The 21,948-nt window shown below is 37.8% G+C and overlaps 2 protein-coding genes across 2 annotated transcripts in view; one reads left to right on the top strand and one right to left on the bottom strand.

Moving 5' to 3' along the window:
* The window catches only part of LOC104277912 (chromosome unknown open reading frame, human C1orf27), a 14,171-nt gene extending 954 nt beyond the window's left edge, over positions 1-13,217 (top strand). The window contains exons 3-13 of the mRNA XM_009874714.1: positions 108-203; positions 1,287-1,393; positions 2,118-2,154; positions 2,283-2,423; positions 2,991-3,086; positions 3,592-3,657; positions 4,324-4,452; positions 5,208-5,298; positions 6,738-6,923; positions 11,859-11,951; positions 13,048-13,217. Of these exons, the coding sequence (XP_009873016.1) occupies positions 108-203; positions 1,287-1,393; positions 2,118-2,154; positions 2,283-2,423; positions 2,991-3,086; positions 3,592-3,657; positions 4,324-4,452; positions 5,208-5,298; positions 6,738-6,923; positions 11,859-11,951; positions 13,048-13,115 (1,110 nt within the window). The 3' untranslated portion in view covers positions 13,116-13,217. The remainder of the gene's footprint in view (positions 1-107; positions 204-1,286; positions 1,394-2,117; positions 2,155-2,282; positions 2,424-2,990; positions 3,087-3,591; positions 3,658-4,323; positions 4,453-5,207; positions 5,299-6,737; positions 6,924-11,858; positions 11,952-13,047) is intronic.
* A 5,367-nt stretch (positions 13,218-18,584) lies between these two features.
* Positions 18,585-21,689, bottom strand: PDC (phosducin). Its single transcript, XM_009874712.1, has 3 exons — positions 21,607-21,689; positions 19,804-19,964; positions 18,585-19,112 (listed from the first exon to the last, which is right to left on the bottom strand). The coding sequence occupies exons 1-3, from the start codon at positions 21,665-21,667 to the stop codon at positions 18,585-18,587; spliced, it is 750 nt and encodes a 249-aa protein (XP_009873014.1). The 5' UTR covers positions 21,668-21,689.
* Positions 21,690-21,948: the final 259 nt, after the last annotated feature.

Raw genomic sequence — 21,948 nt, 5'->3', positions numbered from 1 at the left:
CCTGCTCTTGATGCACACTTGTCTCATTAGGAATTTTTGGTATATCAAGTGTCATGGTTGCTAGATTTTGATTTCCTATTACCAAATGTTTGTTTTTCTTTTTAAAGGTTTCTAGAATGCTTCCTGGGGGCTTACTAGTTCTTGGTGTATTTATTATTGCCACTCCAGAACTGTCAAAAGATAGTCAAAATGCTTTGCGCAAGGTAAGTAAACTTCCTCGTAGAAAAACAGAAATATCTTTAGGTTTGTAGCTGGGTGATTTTCTATCATTGGCTTGAGTATATATGGTTGTTTTGTTGCTTTATTGCCAAAACCACAAATGCTCTGGTTTGATGAGGGTTTCGAGACTGAAACCTCAGAAATCACTGTCTGGTGAGACTGTGTTTGCTAACTCTGCTACTTGTAATGTTTGTTACTGCCGTAGCAAATCTTTCTCTTATTGACTGAAAGCAGACATTTGTGTTTAAGGAAAAAGTCTCCAAGGTTTACATTAAGCTAAATCCTTGTGGCACAATCGCTAATGACGGTAACATGTTAGGGTTTTTTTTGTCTGGACTAGTTGTTCAGATTAGAGGTGTTTACAAGAGTGCAAGATCTATAGGTCTCATTCCTTTAAAAGGAATATCTTATATAGATCTAGTAGAATTTGACGCTGGTGTACTTAGAACATGCTACTGTGTGATAGACTTAAAATGAATTTTTATTGCAGCATTGGTGCATCTGGTGCAGTGTTTAGTTCTTGTTCTGTAGGTGGAGGTTAACTTTATAATTTTCATAAGGTAGGCATGATAAGTGATTTGAACATGAGGCGGTTTTGAAGCTTAAGGTTTTGGCAGTAGAGTGTAATCACATCTCAATTGTGATTACTGAAACTAGTAGCCAACAAAAAAAGGTGAGCTGTTCTGCAGGTGATTGCTGAACTAAAAATTATTTTTTAATTGGTAGTTACTTAGCACAGCTGTCTTAGCCAATCCTCAACTGATAGGCATACAGCTGTAATATTTTTTGTAAAGAAAAACATACAAGTTGAATGAATGTGTGTTGCTTGGTTCTATATATCAGGACTCTGAATTAAGATTTCACAAGCAACTTCTTCTTTGGAGTAGTTCCCTCTGAATATGTGTTGAGTGTTCTTTTAACATGACATGTTGATGTCATGGAAGCTCAATCTATTTATAAATAATTGTGTTAACACTTGGGGTTATAACTTCAGTACAAGACTATTTTCCAGAAATTATAGTGCATTATTGTTGTGGAAAAACCTGTAACACTTTTCTTATCTTTAGCTGGTCTTCTCTGTGGAAAAGTCCTTGACCAAAAGAAGGCTCTGGAAACCTGCTGAGGAGGAGGTCTCGGACAGAGCAGCTCTTCAGATTTGTTCTGCTACAAAAAAGTATCCTTTATGAGCAAGCTTGATTGATTGAGGCTGCTACCCTCAACCTCTTTTCTGGAATTATTTCTGGATAAATGATAAATTTGGAGAAAACAGTTGAGTTCAGCTAGGCATAAATCAGTAAGTTGAAATAATGAGATTTTCTGATTAGCCATGAGTAAAACTGTTGACCTTCTTACCCCTGCAAAATTTCTGTCATTTCTTACTGTGAGGTTTATCTGTGTTCTGGCATCAAATTGTGCCTTCCCCAGTCAGTTTTGGTTTGCATGAATTGGAGAAAATATCTGAAATACTGCATAGCTTCTTAAGCTTGCTGTTAACAGTGATGCTTCTGTGGAAGTGTTGAGACAGCAGTCATGTAGGATCTGCCCTGGCGCTGCAGAAGGATGGTGAGTCTGTTGATAATGAAGTAATACGAGGAGAGGAAAGATTTTTTTTTTTTTTTTCTTGGGGGAGATTAGGACAAATTGCAAATTGGTGCCCCTGTAGTTTTCCCTGTGAATCCCTGTTGATCTTGATGTGTTTGTAAGAGATGGGACAGCAGCACTATGGTAGTTGGAGTTTACAGTCAAATGTTTTTCCACTTGTTTACACTTAGGAGAAGTGAGAACTTCAGAGCGTCAGTTAGCTCAGCAGAGAAGTTTAGTAAAGGACAAAGTCGATGGCAAATTTTTTGTACTCAGTTCTTTGCTTTTCACTGGATCTTTTTCTTTAAGTAGCAAAGAGTAGTTTGCCGAACCTATGATGTACAAGATCCCAAGGTAAGCTTGTCATCTAATATGTCATGTACAGCTTTTAATGCATGACAAGTAATGTTTCAAAAAAAAATTATAGTCTGTTTGAGTGAAGTGCTTTGTATTGATGCTTTGTCACTTTCTTCTGCTCTCAGAGTTCAGCTAAACCAGCAGATTGGAAATACCAGAGTGCTCTGTCTGCTTCCTGGTTAGCTTTGGGCTGCACAGTAAATGTTAATATTCACATTCCGCTTCTTGCTACTTCACCAAACCATGACTTGGAGAAGAACACCAAGGTAACTAGCTGGTAACTAATTGGTTTTGTAGTCGGTCTCTCCACTACTTTTTTGATTGAAAATTAAATGAGAAGGATTTGCATAGTGTGAGTAGACCTCTAGGACTTCTCACCAGAGAATGTTTGGCAGTAATTCCTCTTTTAAGTGTAATGTGCAGTCGTTGTGAGGAATTCATAGTGTAAAAAATGTGGATAGTTGTGCTTAGTGTTGGCAGATTCCTTTGCTCAAAACTACTTTGCAGTTGTCCTAAGCATTCCAACTAAAGTCTCTTCTACATCCAGTTAGAGTAGGGGTACTGTATGGAGTGCTTATAGTGTGAATTGGCCTCTACAAAAGTTAGTTCCCTTCAGTATTTTGAAATGCTTTGTTCTTAGTGGATGTATTCTCAGTGTGTTGGGTATACCACTTAACTTTGGAAAACATGTAGATTTTTCAGTGACTTTAAACGTGTCTTGGAGTTAACGGTTGAAACATGTATTTCTAGAATTTTCAGCATGGCACCGTCCAGCTCTTCTAGTGAAATTCTCTTTCCTCTTATGAGATTTTTGTGTTCTTGCTTTTTTAAAGAATGGGTTAAATCGGTGGTCAAAGCAGATAGAAGACAGTGTTTTCCTGATCAATGGACAAGTTAAAGATGATGACACAGAACTACTGGAAGGGCAGGTGAGTACTGGAAAACAAGAAATTGAATGCTAACAGGTGCATTGTTAGAACCTCCAGTCTGATAAATCATTGACCAAGGCCTCTTCTATATAATATTTGTTGGTCTAGTTGGCCTGTTTCAGTAACTAACATGCAGGGCTCCTTGTGTTTCCTGTCCTCATAGCTGTGTGTCACCTCTCCTTCCTCTGGCAAAGCAAATGCAGTAATATGTGAAGTCTGACGAATTTTTTTTTCTATATGCTGTCTCCTCATTAAAGAACATGAGTAAGGTGTCAGTTATGTCTGAATGTTTAACTAGGAGTGGAACCACTTCATTCAGCTGATGCATTCATCTCTTTAGTTTAGTAACTATATTCTCATGGCTGTTTCTATGTGCTGTTTTTCTCTTTTAAAAGCTATAAACCAGGGCACATTTTGTACTGTAGTGGGGAGGCTTTCATTCAGGGAGATTTTTCTTTTTTCTCGTTTCATGACACACAGAATTTTCTTTCTTTTTTCCCCTCAGAAAAAGTTAAGAGGAAATACTCAGTCCAGCACTCAATTTTCTGATGTCAAGATTCTGACACAGCTGGTAAGTATTTAGTGGTTCCTTAAGTATAGCCTTGCTGTTATTAAGTAGAATAAAAAATAAAATAGCATTCCAAATTACTGTCTAGAAATCCAGCTTGCTTTTAGAAATGTGTAAGATACCATTTTAAAGTCTTACTGAGTATCTCTGCTTCTTTTGTTCTTACATTGTTCCAATGGTTAGTTGCCTTGGAGCAAGCAAAGCTTTTTATTTTGGCCATGACAGTTTATGCAGCTGATGTGGAAGTTCTGTGTCCCTGTGTTTCCAGGTGTTGTCTTGAGTGTGCTTCATGCAGAACACTCATTGTTTTGGTAATTAGGGCAAATGTTTCGTGGCAGCAGTTTGATAGTGTTCTAAATGTGACCACGCTCATAATTTGGTACTGACTGATGGATGGGATGACTCAGGATACTGCAGGTTGTGCTTGATGGAGAGTACAAATGCAAACTTCGTAGTTAAAGATTTCTGGATTGCTGTTAGCCACAAGCCACTTGCCTAAAAAGTTGTACAAGTCTTATAGTCACAAATATTTATATTGCAAGATATGGAAGGTCTGGAAAATTAAATATATTTTCTATAATGGAAAATAAGAGATATTTTTGGTCTTAATTTACTCCTGCTGCACATGCCTCCCTAACAAGATAACACTGAAATATGTTTATTTTGCAGTCCCACGGTTCAAGTCACAGATCAACAGCTACAGTCCAGGTCTGCAGGGGTTCCATCAATCTCAAAGGTGCCGTGAAATGCAGAGCCTACATACATAACAACAGGCCGAAAGTTAAAGAAGCTATTCAGGTAGTAAAAGGGTGATTAATTCACCAGAAACATTTCTCTGAAATACATGAAATTTATCTTACCATTTTGTCTTTGGCAAAATGACACGGTCTAAACTAGTATCAAGATGTTCATCCCCTTGAACATACAGATTTTTTTGGAAACCACCTGCGTGTGTGGTGGATTTAGTTCTTCTTTCATTTTCAGCAGGTATGTCACCTGTTGCTGAGGTTGTACTCTGATGAGTCTTTGCACAAACTGTTGAGGTGATTAGGCTGTGGTAAACCGTAAAAAGAAGAGGTTACATATTTTTGTGTGTGTAGAAGGAAAATACAGCTTTGTCTGCACAGTGGTTTATTTCTTTTTCCCCGTTATTGAGTCAGTCTTGTAATTATTTTTGTTCAGTTTTGATAGTAATCATAGAATCATAGAATGTGTTGGGCTGTAAGGGAATTTTAAAGGTCCTCTAGTCCAGCCCCCCTGCCAGTGAGCAGGGACAAATGTCTAGAAGCTGTTAGTTCTTATTCTAACAATACTAACATTTTCCTCAGCTTTTCATTTTTGTTGTTTTCTATTTTGATTTTAGTTATTTTGATGTTAGGTTTTCTTTTCTTTGACTCATAAAAATTCTGTTCAGACTTTATATTTTCTGGAAAAACTATTCTTTCAACACAGGTTAAACCCAATGAGGGACTCTTTTTGTTGTTTATCAGGAGTCAGAAGTGTTGCAATGGGGTTTTCTATTACTGATACTGTTTCTATTACTGTCCTTGCAGGCTTTGAAAAGAGACATAATAAACACATTGAGTGATCGTTGTGAAATACTATTTGAAGATCTCATTATAAATGAAGGACCTCACAAAAAAAGTAGGAATCCAAAGAAAAAACAGCTTTCATGTGCAGTGAATTTTAGCTTTTGTAGAAAATTATGCTGGGATACTGAAGTTCTGGTTTGATTAGAGTAGAATAAAAGGCCAATACCAAGTTTTTTTTGGCAGCCTTGACTTTTTCTTAAATTGTGAGAATTTTTGTATGCTCTCTGGCATCACGGTTTTGTCACAAAGTTGATGTTCAGTTCTCATGACTACAAAATGCAACTTCAGCTTCTTTCTTCATACTTTTTAAAGATTTGCTGAATTTCTAACTCACACATTTTTATTTTTTTTTAATAAAATCACAGTATGACATTTGTATTGAATCTGATGAAATTTGGTAGGATTAAAAGAACCAGCTGGACATGGCTTTTCATTGTCTTGCATCACCTATGTTTTGAATGCTAATGGATATGAACCCTGAAGTTCAATAGTTAGTTAAATTAATATGGCATTTTGTGGGGTGATTATGATGTATCCTGAGGATTTCTTGTCTACCTACCTGTAGGAATATATCCTTTGGATTGTCTCTGCCCCCCTGGACTTTTTTGTCATGATACGCTATTTTACAGGTGTTGCATCTTTTAAAGAAGGAGATCTTATTTCAGCGCCAACTGCTGGCTTACTTTAACTTTAATTTAACAGATTAGCATGCAGTGGTCAGAACATGATGCAAGTTGATCTAATGAAAACAATTTTTTGTTGTGATTATACTAAAAACTAAGGGGGGATATGCTGGGACCAGATGATCTCACTCATGCTGGGTGATTCCTTAAACTTCTCTGCGTCAGTGCAGTGGCATCAAGTTACCTTCTTGTTCTTGTGAGGTTTTTTTGCTAGTTAATTTAATTTAATTTTTAGTATTGCTAGTTAACTTAAATACCAATTTTTAGATCTTACATAAATGGAAGCCTGTTAAAAACCACTAACTTTGGCAGAGATTTTAGGAAGAAAAAAATAGAAATCGAAACAGGTTGATTGTGTGAGGAGGGTGATTCATGTCCAAGAGCTACCGTTTATTTGGGAATAGACAGTCAAGTTTTGGTGGTAGCCAGCCTTTACCCAGCCTGCACGATTTACTTTTTCAGCTGCATGCAGTTCTCCATTTGGTCTGTAGGTGGCACCCGCACTTTGTGGTTTTATGGCATAAAGCCGCTACGCGGTTGCAATCCTTTGGGGTGTTGAAATCTCGCTGGCCAGTACACACTCTTGTCTGCAGTTCTTTTACTAGCCACTTGAAACATGAAAAGTCTGTTTAGCGTTTTCTGGTCTGATCTGGAGGTCGCTGGGGTATTTCTGCAGAGACTTTTACATGGAAACCTTGAGCAGTTCTTTTGCAACAGCTTTATCTTGCAGTCAGAGATTAGTGAGGAATCTTATCAGAACTGGCAAGGTTTTTATTTGCATGGTATTCCCCCCCGCCTTTTCTTGCAGATTTTCAGAGGGAATATCATATCTTACCTCAAAGACTGTTTGTCCCAGTTTCTGGATCCAGTGTGATGCTCAGTGATTATAAGTTTGGTGATGAGGCCGCTGGAGAAATTCAGGAACGTTTTGTTGAGATGTTGGATCAGTGTGTGCAAGCTGAGGATATCCACATAGCAGAGGAGATGAACACAGGTAAATAGAATATCCGAGCACCAGGACAGGCCGCATCACAGATTGCGAAAATGCTGGCTAATAATGACCCAGGCCAATTTTATCCAGATACAGATATGCTTAAAGTTGGCTTATTTCGTATCAGTTCTGAAGGCTGATATCTGTTTAAATGTATTTGTGAAAAGTGAGAAGAGTTCTTGCAGTTTTTGCATTTGGCTTGTAACAGCTCTGTCTTCTCTTGGATATTTTGCTTATTCACAGCGTTCTCTGTGCAGCCACAGCCTACAGTAAATTATGTGGTTGATCATGGTTTGCATGTGTTACCCTGCACATTGAGGGTGATCCTATACTGACAAACTGTCTCTAAGAAAAACCTGTAAAGCTTTATATTTCGGTTTCTTTTTTTAGCAGTTCAGCTTTGCTGGTTTAAGAGCTGAGTAGTTCTGATACTGCTTAGAATAAGTTGGAATAAGAAGTTGAGAGCTTTAGTCAGATCTACTGGGGTTTTTATTAATATTGAAAAACACATATATGGTCTAGTGTGTCTTTCAGGAGGATCTCATGCTAAAACCTGACTCTTTCAAAAATACAAAGCATCTTTCTTTAAGTGTTTTAGTTTAATACAGTGTATAAAACTGAAGTTTTGTCATTCACTCAAAATGGAAAGAAAACTGAGAGAGCTTTTCTACTGAATGGCTTACGTGTTTGTGATGTGATTAAGAGACTGTTACATTCTTTTTAATACAGATATTTTGCTGTAGTCTAGTTACTGCAATTCTTTTTTCTGGTTTATATAATTTACTATTGTATTTTGTGAGGTTTTCTTCCCCATACAACTTTGATTTCAATGTCGGAGTCAAATCTGCAGTTTAAATGTGATGTTACAGAAGGGATTTCTTTTTCCCCCAATCAATGTTAATATGAGCTGCAGGTTACAGTTTTAATTTTGTAATTTTTTTTTAAATAACTCTAGTTTTCAGATAAGAAGTTTGGATGCTTTTTGATGTTGGTATTTAGGGACAAACAAAATGGACAATGTTGCCACGAGCTTGCTATATCGGGTGGACTGTGATTACTGATAATTCTATTTGACCTACTTGTTCATTTTGAGTTTTCTTGAGTTGCTTTTCAGAGCTAACTGTAAATTATTATGTCTTTCTAAATCAGTTTTCCAGGTTTTAACTAAACATTTCAGCAGGGAATCTGACCCATTATCCTGAGAAGTAAAAGATGTACACAGCTCGAGAAAAACAGGAAAAGCGGCAAAAAAAACTCTTGCTAAGAGCAACTTCAATAATCTTGAAGCTAGTTATTACTGAGCTTTAAGGAATTAGTTGAACTTAGGGAAGGAAATTAATGTTATTGTAACAGTGGAGATTGGCGTGGGAGGGAGAGAGGGGATGATTCGGCTGAGCTTTGCTGATTATATAAGGGCATATGATCTGGAGGTAGGAAGGAAATGGGATTAGACCAACAGCAGTGCCTCACAGAGATTTGATGCCATTGATATGTGTAAAATGATGTCCAAGTAGCTCACAAAATGCATTTGTGTTCTTGTAGCTTGCTGGTTATAGAGTTAGGAGTGTGTAGCTGAGGAAAGGAAAAGAACCTAAAAGTGGATTTTGGAAAAACCCTGAGAGACTAGCATTGTCCCAGTGGACACCATAAAGTTTATCTGTAGAGTGTGTTCTGTTAACAGTGATGATAGCGATAATGCTATGAACACGGTGCTCTTTGAGCCTGACTATTGTTATGGTATTATTGACTTATTTATACACTCTTATTAGCACCCAGAAGGCTGTTTTAGAAATTAGAATAATTGTGTGAGAAGTGTGTTCTGCTTTGTAAAGAAAAGCATTAATTTTACACCTTGATTTTTATTGGTACTTCGGCAAAGAAGAGTCCTAAGTATTGCTGTAAGCATGTTTTAGTGACATAATGGGAGTTTGGAGTTTCCCTTGTGTAAAAGCTTTTTCAAACCATCTTTCCAATTTGAGTAGCAGTTGTTGCTTCTCAAAGCGTAACACTGTCGTTATAATGATCGGTATTCAGTAATGGTGTAAAAATTGTTTTGTAGTGGATTTTTACATCAACCTTTCTTTTTATATCCTGATTCCTGTGGGTTTAGGCACCGACCTTGAATTAGCTGGAAATGCTGTCCATGGTGAAGTTCTGGGGAAAGTTTACTGATTAAAAAAATTGTTTAGAATTCAAGAACATGAACAGGCTTTTGAAATAATTGCCTTTTTTAAATGTGTTGTTCTTTTAAAATATGCATTTGAGAAGGATCTAATCAGTATAGCCAAAAGATTTCTTTTTCAAGCAGCTTTAAGTCAAAACATATGAAATAAAGGTATCTTGAGAAGGTCAGTTGTATGGCCTTACTTGGTATGGTCTCTGCTGCTGTCTCCTACAGTTTTATTATCTTGATTCCTTGTACAGGTCTCCAGTGAGGTCACTACTGGATCAGGCTTTAGAATTGTTACATGGAAAATAGAAAGTAAAACAAAAATAGAAAGTAAAAAAAAAATTAAATTGAAAAATATAAGTGACTCTAACACTGTAATTTCAAGGTGTGTAGTGCTTTAATGCAAGCTCTGTATTTATGATTAGCTTTACTAAATCCCTGCTCCTCCTTGATGCAGGAGGTGGGGCTAGTGTGTTAAATACCCTGAGTAGATAAACGTTAATAAGACTTCAGTAGTGGTAATCACTTCCCCATCTTTGTTAGCAAATTGAAGAATTAAAACAAAGTTAAGGATTCGTATAATTGGTACTAGAGAGCATCTGCTTTTGAAAACTGTGATTTGTACTAGAGCTGTGTCACATACAAGTCCTTCCATAACTTAAGGACATAAATGCCTTTGGTAACTAAATAGCTCAATGGGATTTCTTTTTACTTTTTTCCCTCTTTTTTTAAAGTTTTTCTCACCTCTGAGCAAGTGAGAATGGCTGCTTTGATGTGCAGCTTCAAAAGTTACCTTCAGAGAAGTGCAACAGTTTGTATGATGGTGCAAGAAACATAGAGGGAACAAACTATGCTGCTCACTGTTGAAACTAAAGCAGCAAGAAACCTGCTGGATCTAGGCTTCAGAGGTGACCCAAGAATTGCAGTCAGCTTTTGTAGAAGTGATATTTTAGGGAATTGAGAATTCTTTAGTAGTTTGGAGAGAATATCATGCTCTTATTTTGCCAGTTAAGATTCTTACTAAAAAAGGTATCTTGCAACAGTTAATTCATTCACTCTACTTGAAGATTTCTGCTCATATTTTAGGCTCATGGTGGGGTGGGTTTGTTGTTTGTTTTTTTTTTCACAGATAAAAAAAATGATGAAACTATGGCCTTCTTTTGGACCAGTGGGCTTCAGAGATATCTGATCATTTCCAAAAAGCACCCTTTGCATTGAAATGTTGTGTCCTTATTTTTATTTTACATGTATGTGCAGCCTGCAGACACATCTCAAAGCAATGTTAATATTTAATGTATGCATGTGTATTTGTGTATGTATCTATATATCTTGCTGTCCTTTAAAATTTTTAAATATTAGTTGCTCCGTTGTAGGACCTCCTATAAAAATTCAGTGGGTTTGGGGATAAAAATTACTAAAGACGGGTTCTAAATGTCTGTTTAAGTGCTTCTGGCTAACAACAGATTTTGTGCAAGTTTGACTTCAAAAATTTTTAAGACAATCATGCACATGACTCATCTCAGGTGACAGTAACAACCTTTCTGATCACATATCTAGATCATACATTTTTCCTATAGCTAATGATGTGATAGAGGACGTACTTTTCTGTGAGTCATCTTCATATGAATCGTACAGGGACATGCCTTACCACTCCACTGTAGAATTGGTAATTTATATGTGATTGAGAATGCCACTCTGGAAATGGGAGATCTGGTTTTATTTAGGTCAGTATCTGACAAGAACAGTCTATTAGGCCTTGTCCTTATCTTGACGTGCCCATTCTGTTCTTTCTGAAGACATCTGGATCACACTGCAATAGCACAAATGCTTTCTCTTACTGTTTATTTGCCTGGAGATGTCTGCAGCAGTAGTAGCTACCGAATTGTAATCAGAACTTTTCACAAGCGGTGCCTTAGCAAATGGTCCTGGAAACAGAAATGCAAATCAAAGACCGTTGGCTCACCACCATCAAGTAGCCTTATCACTGAACTGCATAGTCTAAAGCATGCTTGTTCTGCATTGGACAAGTGAACAAGTTCATCTAGAGGACTCAAGATTAATCCCTTTCTTTCTCTCCTCCCACTTGCTAACAAGCTGGATATAGCCAAGCGATTAGGGAGATCTTTGGAAAGGGAGTAGTTATGGGTTTGAATCCCATCAGTCTGCAAGTAGTCAAGCTCTCTCAAATCCTGGCTGAGCGATCTAAGGATTTAGTAATTGTTCCAAAGGCAAATGTGTCCTCTGTGCTTGCTCTGAAAGCGTCAGAAAGGAGTTTCTGTGCTTTGGAAAAAAAAAAATAAAAAGGCATTTATGACTATTGGGTAGGGAAATGATTCTGGGTTCACTTTTGTAGTGACAGTGAGTTTTGCGTGTAGCCTGAACTCTGGATACATGGCTTTGAAGGGAAAGCTTTGATCCTGGAGGATGGTTAATGGTTCATTTTAGGGATTCCCCTCTCAGAGTGGTCAGATTCTCACTGGGTTGCGTGAGGTGGTTGGATATGTTACTCTGAAAGCAGGGTATGGAAAATAAATTTTGGAAGAGGAACTCCTTCCCAGTGTATTTTTCCTCTTTATGTTTACTCTTCTAGCTGTAGTTCTCTATAGTTTAGTACTATGCTGTTGCTACTGCAATAAACTATTTTTTCTACCATCAATGTCCTTGATAAAGTTGATATGTAGTTCTTGGTCTTTTGCATTAATTTAATTGTAAAACACAACTGCTAGCTTTTCACCTGGTATTTACCTCTTGAATTGATTTCTATGCAGTTGATATTTGTCCAGTTGCTGACAACGTGGATGAAACACACCAGAAACAACTGACAAAAGCAACATTGCTGTTGAAACTTCAACAAAATATGGGTACGTTACTTCCTGGATTTTTGCTATAGCAATTGAGAAGTTATAATGGACCCTTTCAGTCCTGTTTGCTTCTGCTGCATTATTAGTAACTGGTGAGATTAATACAATACTTTTCAGGTCAATACAAAAGAAGAAAGGTTCATGTTGTTTACTTTCTCTTTTGGAGAGCCACCACTTCTATAATTCTGTACTTTAAAAAGAAAACACAACAAAACCAAACACAATTGAAGAGCTTTGTCAACTAGGCATCACTCACTAATCTTCTTCTGAAGCTGACATACTTGGCTTGGGTACTAATTGTCAGCCTCAGCAATTCAAGGGAACATGAGCCACAGAACTCATCTTTCAAGTACTTCTCTATGGTACTCCTTTGTCCGGCTCTTAAATATCTGTCTGCGCTTACTGCGGTTCTCTGTGCTGCAAGTTTCAGCTGTCTTTTTGTACTAAAATACATTTACACGTTAGTCAGTTGAACAGTGGCTTATTTTCTATTCTTAAAAGTAGAACGTGGTGATTGGAAGATTAAAGGGTAGTAGCAATAAATGTATTTTACCTTGGATGTAAAAATGTTTTCCCTTGAATCATCACTCACGTATTTTTTGGAGTTTTTTTTTGTTTTCTCCTCAAGTGCAGCAGTCACAAGCACGTTAATCAATACACCAATGACTTGTGTGCTATCAAGAGTCTTACAGAGTAGATACAGTGAAACACAAAAAACTTAATAGCTTTTGCTTCTTAAATCTTAAAATTTGTGTTGTTTTTACTAGTCTGATTCCTGGGATTAAGTGGTGGTGCAAAGTCAGCGTGTTGTTTATGGGCTAGGGCATGGCCAAGGTACTAGAGAAGTATGTGGTCTGCTGGATTGCTGGAAGGATCCTGCTCTCGATTAGGAGTGTCATGTGGAGCTTTTATAATTCAGTTACTTGACATTGTTGCTTTAGTTCTTGACTTAGCAGTGGTAGACCATGTTTTGGGGTGGCTCTTCTTGTTTCTCCTCCTACCTGTTATTCATCCTTGATCCTGCCCTCCTCACCTCAGCTGCTGCTGACTGCGCTGCCCTTCCTGCTCACTAACCACGTTTCCTTTGTTATTTCAGGTGTGGTCATAGCAGCTGCTGTTGCGATCTTTGCATCGATCTTCTCTTTTAATTACTTCAGTGACTGAACTCAAGCAGCTGGAGCTTCATGGAAGTATTGGCCCTTTGCAAGATGGAAACATCAGAGTTTAATATATTAGTAATTAAGAATTGCTGCCTGAATATCACCAGTTAGATGTGCAATATAAATTATGATGATAGGTTCAGTTACCTTGTTCCAGCATCCACTGACTGTGTCAAGTAGAATCATGTGGTTCCATTATCAAGTAGAAGGTCAATCAGATTTACAAGAAATGAAGCCTGTTGCTCTGTATAAATTAATTATAGCAATACTTTTTAGAAAGATCCTTGAAAGAAATGTAGAACCTTTGTTTTCTTCCTTCTTGCAATTTTAATGCAAAAATACTACTCCTGGTGTTGTTCAGGCTATTGGTAAGACTCACATAGTTACCTGGTATGGCAATTCTTGCTTTAAGTATTCTTTTGCTAAGAGAAATCTCATTTCATTCACGTTAGTTGGGGAAAAAATTAGATTTAATGGTGCTGGTATTTCACCATATGCATTACTTTAGATAATATCGGTTAACTAGCATGATAAATATACAAATAGTTTCTAGTAGTTTCAAGACCAGATCAATTCAGCCTGTTGAAGACCTGGAAAATTCAGAAATCAATAAAAGGCATAGAACTTCTGGGATGCGCATATGCTGCCTTCTGCTCAGTGACTCTCAATGAGGATTTCTCTGTCCAGCTCCGATTTAGTCATCACTATTTTGGAATATTAACTATTAGTGACAGCTACACATAGGCAGCCCTCGTGGATTATCTCATAGGTATGTGCAAATTGTTAAAATTGTTTCCTAATCAGGATTTTTAGACTATGAACAGGTAGCTTTCCGTTGTGAGATATTCTCCTGTGTATGCTAGGTGATAACATTATTGTTTATTTGCCATGAGGAAAGCAGAAGAGGGAAGAATTCTAGTAAGGTTAATAAAGGTAATTCATACATGAAATGTGCTGTTTACGTGGATCTGAACCACAACAGAAAAGGATTCCAGCTTTTGGGGTGCTTTAATACCACTGCAAACTTCTTTTTTTGTATAAAGGTACTGGCACACTAAGAAAAAACACAAACGGTTTGGTTCCGAAGGATGTACTGGGATACTTTTAATAAAAGACAACTATAAGAAAGGTGTCTTAAATACCCTCACCTCATCAGTATTTTCTGTTTGTACATTTTAGAAAATGAGCTCCTCTTAGAATTGTACCTAATTTTGGAAGATGGTGTTGATCTTTTGTGCTCGGTATCGCTCTAGTAGGGCCTCCCTGAGGAAGGTGACTGTAGTAACAAAGGCCCTGCTTGCAGCTGCTCTGTATTTAATATATGTGTTATTCTGTGCAAATGCATGGGATTAATAGGCACAATGGTGTTATGCTGGAGCATTTGAGTCCAGGGGAGCTGGGAGTGCTCTCCAGAACATGAGATGAATTTTGCAATGTCTTTCAGGATATGCATGGTTTAAAAATCGCTCTGCTAAATTCTCTCTTAGAAGGAAGAGCAGAGGAGTAAGGAAATAGAGGTTTGTTTTCTGTCTTTCTATTTATTTTTTTTTTGGTGGGGGCGTATATTCTCTGAGGTAAAATACAAAATGGTTATTCTGTAGTTGCCTGTTACTCAAAACTGGGCCATAGAAGTGAAGTGCAACATTTCAGATTTCATACCACAGAGAATGAAATGGTCACAAAACACTCTTCCAGTAGTTCTTCTCATGTAGCACCTGTGGTGTAAAAAGTAGAGCTTGTTTGGAGATGTTATTCCATGGATCCCCTAGAAAAGGATTTTTTTTTTTCTTCCTCTCCCCACAGCCTTATTCAGTGTTTAGTAAATGATCCATTTCTTTATGGTGTTACTACAGAGAATCAAATTAATCCTTCAGTTTCTAACTAACTAAGTATCAAGGATGTGTGGAAGTTTAATTTTTTAAGATTGGAAGAAGGCAAAGAAAGATATTGCTTTGGATGAGATTTCTGCCTTAATACAGGGGACTGTATTTAACTACCATCTATGCCATAAGAAAATAATTTAACCCTGTTGGAGAAAAAAATAATTTAACTTGTATCTATGAATTGATCCTTCCCTTTACTCTGCCGTGAGGAAATAGTGGATGCAAAAGCAAGCAGGTTCTTGCTTGTCAGAATTGCAGAACTAACTAGGAGAGGATTTCTTTATCATCTTGCATCCCATCCTTTTTGTACTGTTAACCATTATTATCATGTGCAAATGAGTTCTTTAAGAAAAACAAATAGGTGTGTGTAAGGAGAAAAAGGAAAGCAAACTTTTCACAGCCTGTTTCTTGTCTACTGCTTAAGTTGTGCTCAGGTTTTAATATAGGTTTATCCTTTTCTTGCTAGCTATATAATCTTCCAAAGTTTTCAGATTGTGAAAATTCCATCGTGACTGGAACTGAGCTTTGTTAACTCACACCCTTGACATCAGGTATATTTTATTCTATGTATTCATAAGAGTCCAAAGGGATGGTTGGAAGTTCCATCTGGCTCTTCTAAGTGCAGTTCTAAAATTGATATTACAGAATAACTTGGCAGAAACCGTATCTTCTGTGCTATGTTGGTTTAAAATGTGGTTTTAAAAAGCCTTGGTGGTCTTATACCTTGAGGTTTATAATGCCTCACCTGTGAAGGGCAGCATTCGGCAGGCAATAACAGGCTGCATCTGCTTGAGCTTTTTTTCTTCTCGGTTTGATCAGCAGTGACACCAATGGTGACAAGTTCCCCCCTCTCCTCCGTTTTTGCCTGCATCAGAATACTTGAGGACACTCATGGTCTCTATGACTGAGTCAAAAGGGTGAGTTACTGTAGCCAAGGGTGGCAGGAAGGCTGCTCCTGTGTGTTCATTGAAGCATTTACTTATTCAAGAATCTTTCTACAGTAGCATGGTGTTTGAGTCAAGTCTTACTTTTTGTTTTCAAGACTTTTTTTTTTTTTTTGCAGAAGTATAAATGACTGCTATGATCAGAGCTTTATTGCAGGTTTATTAGTCATGAGTTTCTGTTGAGGCTTAGCATAATATGTGTTTCTTTTTTTAATTACATGTTGATGGAAATCCTGCTTAAGTATGCTTAAACTGTCTTTGGAGTTGGGATGTCAGCTTACTTCTTACAACTAGATATAAATGTTGTTTCTGTGATAGGTATTGTCAGGGGCTTTTTGGTTTCAGTCTGGTTTCTCAAAGTGAAGCTTGCCTGATGAGGTTGCTGATGTGCAGCCTAATAACTTTTAAACATACTTTGATAAACAGGGAAATTTCTCAATAATGTTGAGGTCCTACCAGTTACGTGGAGATTTTCTGATGTGTAGAAGACAGAAATTTTTCATGCCTCTGTAAAACATCTCATCAAAAAAGAAAGACAGATGCCGTCCTGCTACTTAGGTAACTGGTTATTTTTATGACAGAAGATAATTCATTATTTTCTACATAACCTGTTATCAGTTTTTCATAGTGTTAGGTATATCTGCAAATAGTAACTTTCTGGAGAGTCAACCTACTGACGCAGATGAAATAAGACAAAGGTGATTTTAGCTGAGGGTGAAATGTCATCCTCGAGTAAGTGGAGAAAGGACTGTTCTAAGGGAAAAACCTTGATTCCGCCTGGAGTTCCATCAGAAAACTTATGCCAGTCGTGCATTTAGAAATTTCCAACATGGAGATCATAACATTTTGGAGAGATGCTATTTGAATTCTTGGTGGAATAAAATCATGAATTGCTTTACAGGTTAAAGACTATACATATTTAAGAGATAAGGAACTTGCTTAGTGTACATGAGATACGCTTTCTAGTGCTCTGTTAAAAATATTAATCCATGGCAAAACAACTTTTAAAAGTCAAGATTCAGCAGCATTTTGATTGTCCTTAAAATTGGATGAACTAAAGTCTTTTTTTTGCCATTAAAACAAGCTATAAACACAAGTTGTGTTTAAATTGTTTTGTTTGAAAGGGTACCCCATGGCTCTTCGGTAATGTTTTGCAGAGTTATGTTTCCCAAATATTTTTGAGTAGAAATATATTGTTGTGCAGTTCTGGTGGAAAGTAGAGTAACTTCCAGTTACTCCTGAAAATTTTCCATATGAGTGAAAAGTGGAGAAAAAAGTGTTTAAAAGAGTGCTAAGAACCTGCTTATGTGTGAGCTATGTCACTGCAGAAATGATTCTTAGCTGCAAAATTCTGAATTCTTTCTGATCCATGTGCAGAATTTTGATACCAGTTTCTGCGGTGGCGGCCTGATCAGAAGCAAAATTGAAAACTCCCACTCCAAAGTGAGCAAAACATGCAGCTGTCAAATCAAAGCTGGTGAGTCATATGACTACTAAAGATAATTTTAACATTTTGATAATCTCAAATGTTTTCAGTAAAATTGTGTAGTTAAGATATAGACACTTCTGTCCTCTTAGCAAGATACGGATATTTCTATCCTCAGCGTAAAATTCAGCCTTCAGCTATGCAAGTGTGCAAAAGAGTAACTGAAATATTTCTAACGTTTTGTTGTCTCGTATCAGAACTTTAAGGAGGTGGATTTTTTTTAGACCTAGAGAAGAAGGTTTATAGTGACTTTACTCTGTGTCTTCCTCTCAAGCTGATTGTGAAATTTTAGTTCTCGGCAGCATCCCTTTAGCAAAACTTAAAATGTGGAGTTTAGTAAATGTCTAATGTGTGGTTACTAATATTTTGTGTGTTTTTAAGGTTAGAGTTATGTACTGTCAATATATTTCACACTTCCATTGGCAGGTTTTAAAAGCTGTTAAGCTTTATTCAGAGTTATTACATAAGTACAATACACTTTTTTCAGCAACTTGCAGACATTTCAAATATTACTAGTCAAAATATGGAGCAACAGTGAACTAAAATTACCTGATAATGTGTCTGTGTTAGCTGTTTGGCTGACGAACTTACAGAAACTGAACTAACATCTGTCTCTGTTAATACTTCCGCACTTAACTTTCAATATTAAAATAATGTCCTGAATGTCTGTGCCATTTAGGAATGCAAGGGCTTTGGGCTATTTATTTGTCCTTAAAACCGTTGCATGAGAACTTGCTCCTACTGAAGTCGCTAGAAGTAAATTTGAGGAGCCAGGACTTGCCATAATTCCAGAGCATGGTGATGGCTTTTTGTGTATGCAGAGGGATGGATTAGTCCTGGTGTTGGTGAATTGAAGTTGTTCTTTGTGGAGACAAGTGTGGGCTCTCAATTCTTAATTTCTTTTTTTCCCTTCGTTTCTTAGAGATCATCAGTATCATCTCCTGTTCTTCCTATCGTGGCTGGTGCAGAAATTTGTGTACAGGACAGTCAGCTGTATGTGTTTTAAGTAAAATTTACATGCTAACAGGCGATTTTTATATATGTGTATCATACAGATAAGTTAGCAAAGACAGCCTTCTCTAAAAGAGATGAGTGTTACTGAGATTGATTTACAACACACCCAGGCGGAAGGGGAGACAGTGGAGACTACGACTCTCTAGTTATTCAACATCTTGCTCATCCGTGTTGCCATTTCCCAGTGCTGGAAGCTCCCTTTCAGGTAGCAGCCCATACTCATTTAGGAAAGCCTCCACATCGACAGCAAAAAACTCCTCATTGAACTGTTCAGAAATGCTGATGAAATTGCTGAGGAGCTCCCCACCCTTATAGACAAGTAGGGTGGGAAGCACTTCGTTTGAGAAGCGGTCACCAGCTCCCGTGTTGGAGGCCTTGATCTTGCAAAACTTCACGGTGGCATACTCAGCCGCCAGGCAGGTCAAGCTGTTGTTGAGAGCGTCGCAGCCCTTGATGCCATCTTCGTAAATGTGGACAATGACGGTGGTGGTCTTGCGTTCCTTCTCGATGGCTTCCAGGAACTGTTCCCCGTTCTGCAGCTCGCATAGATAACCGTACTTCGGCCCAAAACTCAGCCTCTGGTGCATGTCCTGCATGCAACGCTTGCGGTATTTTTGTAGGCAACTTTCATCTTCTTGCTCATCGTGAATTAGTTCATACTCCTGCATGCTCATCTGTGAATAGTGAGAGAATGTCATATTAATAAGTGGTAATCTGCTGGCGCTGAAACAGGAACAGACTAAGTTGTCTGAAGAACATGATGTTGAAAGCTTAGGCAGAAGAGCAGTCACTTCCTACAGTGACTCTGGAAGGTCTCTTGAAGAGACAAGAGAAGATCCTGTCCCAAGAGGTTGCGTGTCAGCTTGGCGGTATTGAAGACAGGTGCCATATTTGGCAACAACTTCTGAATCTGCCAGGGTTGGTGAGAATATTGCCAGGGTCTGTAGTGGCATCAAAGTTTAATTCTTGTGGGTTTTGGGTGGGTTTGTGTCCTCTCTTTCCAGAAGTGGTATATGATAATGAGTGATATTCAGACTTACAGCTCTCTCAGAACTAGTAGATGATGAAACATGTTAAAAGTTTTCCATTGCCTTACCCAAGGATAGAGCATTGAGTCAGGAAAAGGGGGAAGAAAGGTCAGACGGTGTTGCGTGATATGTTGTTGTGAAAGCTACTGCTTATTTTACCAAAGTTAGACTTTGAGAGAGGACTAGACAGGTGGTTGCATGTGCATTTGTTCTATCTGTGTTGTGTGAGTTCTGCTAAGTTGCAAAGAAATTGAATCTGGGAAATTCAATATTTTCTAGCTTATAACTGTTTTATAAAGAATCAAAATGAATTTATTTTGCTTTTTTTCTTGCTTACCTTACGGCAGAATCTCTCTCTGGTATCTTTATCATCTTTACTGAAACATCTGTGTGGTGAAGACATTTGTCTTAGAATTTCTTTCTTGCTCAAGGATAAGGAGTCTCTATCTTCGCTTTCTAATTTAAACTTCCTCCAGTCATTGATCACACCTTTGGGCCCTAAGAGAGAATTTAGATGAGAAACTGGCTGCAACAAGAAGTTTCTGCTCTTTGCTCGTTTGTCCTTTTGTGCCACAGTTTATCTGCCTGCTCTCCTTCCTTCCAGAAGGCTCTCCAGGAGTGCTGCAAAACAGAGCTTTGGGACCAATATGTTAACTTCCAAAAGAAATATATTTATTTTTTTATTCCCCCCAAAAAAAAATTTTTTTTTTTTTTTCCCCCCCCCCCCCCCCATCCAGAATACTTGAGTGGTCTGGTTCCTATCAGTATCCCGTACCAGGATTTTTGGTGAACTACAGGGGTGGTTAACAAGGGTAAGCATGTCAAAACTTGGTAAAATTGACAAGTTGGCCAAAGTTATTGCTGAAGTACGTTTGCATTTCTCTATAGACAGTATATTTGAATGTATAAGGTACGTAAATACTTACCAGAAAACTAAGAATATAGGATAAGGGTTTTTTGGGGTTTAGTGTTGTTTGTTTGTTTGTTTTTTTAAACCCATACTGACTCCACTGGAAGAGTAACTTGTAATGGCAAATGCTAATTCAGATCTCGGTCTTTGGAGGTCGTTGATTAAAGCAGTTAAATTTTGAAATGGGGGGGGAACCCCAAACAGTTCAGAATTCTAGTGGTGTTTTTCAGTATGAAGCATTTTAGCCTGTATTTTTAGATTATAAAGCAAAACCAAGGAATATTTTGTTTTCAGAGAAGTTTATTTCTATGGAAAACTTAGAAAAGGCTGGGTTAGCAGCTCCCCTTTTCATGACAGAGATGTGGTGCCACAGGTCTGTTGTGGATTAAATTTCAACATCTCAAAATGCTGGAATAAAGCACGGCACCCCTTGGATGAAAGCCAAGGTGACCTGATCTTTTGCAAACAAGATTCCTTAGCGGGAGTTAGCCTGAGCCTTTTGGCATAGTGGTAACAGAATGGCAACCTGATTTCCAAAACTATTTTGAAAACTATTTTGAAGCCTTGGTATGGAGGTAGTGTTCTATACTTGGGTCTCTCTTGGTTTTTTTATATATAAATATATATATTAGAAAACAGCAGTAAGGCTGGTCAGGAAAGAACCCCACAAAGAGTTATTGCTAGAGCTCCATTTAGTCTAGCACAAAGAGAAAGAAGCCCTCAAAGCACAGTGAGGAGAATAACTGCCATGTAGTCATGTGCTGGTAGGGTGGGATGGAGCAATACTGGTCTGTAGAGCTGGATTACATGTCAATGCTCAAAAAAAATCATAGTGACTGAGGGCTGGGTTGAAAAGAATTGTCATTTTAGGCAAGGATGTTTTTAAAGCTTTTTAATGTGTTGCTATGTTTGCCAAAAGGATTTATAGGTTCACTTTTAATGCTGAACGTACCTTCTACAAGGAGGAAAAAATAATTTAGCCTTATAGTGGAACCTTAATGCCTAATTCTAGTGTGTGAGTGTGGTTTTGTTCCTATTTTTTTCTTCTCTTTTCCCCAGAAGAAGCAAGGCTATTGTCACTCTAAAATACTCTCTCACTGGCTTTGGAGCCTATGTTTCTGTGCACGGGGTTTGGCAAACCAATTGGATCTACTCAAATTCTGGGCTTTCCCAGTGAACAGGGACTATTCAGCTTGTTTTTAGAAAAAGAAATGCAGTTAGCTTCCTTGCCTGTGTGTGTTGCCTGTCCTTCAAAATCTTCTTCGAAGCTGGCATTTGCATTTTCTTCCATTTTGGTGGCTGGAGTAGGAGGTGCTGCAAGATCAAAAAGGACAAGAGTTAGTAACAGGATAGAAAAGGGGTAAGCTTACAGCAGGTACAGTGCAGGATGTTGTTTCCTGCAGCCATTAGGCATTGGTGAAGATCAGAATACACCTGGTAACTGCAGAGCTTCTCATTATCTCGTAAAAAGCAATTTAGTCTCTTGTAAAAAATGTCTGGCCAGATTCTTACTGAAAGTTCTTGGGGAGGGTTTCTTCATTGTAGTGTTTCCTTCTCAGTCATTGGAGAATA

This window comes from Apaloderma vittatum, unplaced genomic scaffold, assembly GCF_000703405.1.
Source record: "Apaloderma vittatum isolate BGI_N311 unplaced genomic scaffold, ASM70340v1 scaffold9848, whole genome shotgun sequence".
Lineage (NCBI taxonomy): Eukaryota > Metazoa > Chordata > Aves > Trogoniformes > Trogonidae > Apaloderma > Apaloderma vittatum.
Note: the sequence above shows the minus strand (reverse complement) of the source record. Positions and strands in the feature narration are given on the sequence as shown.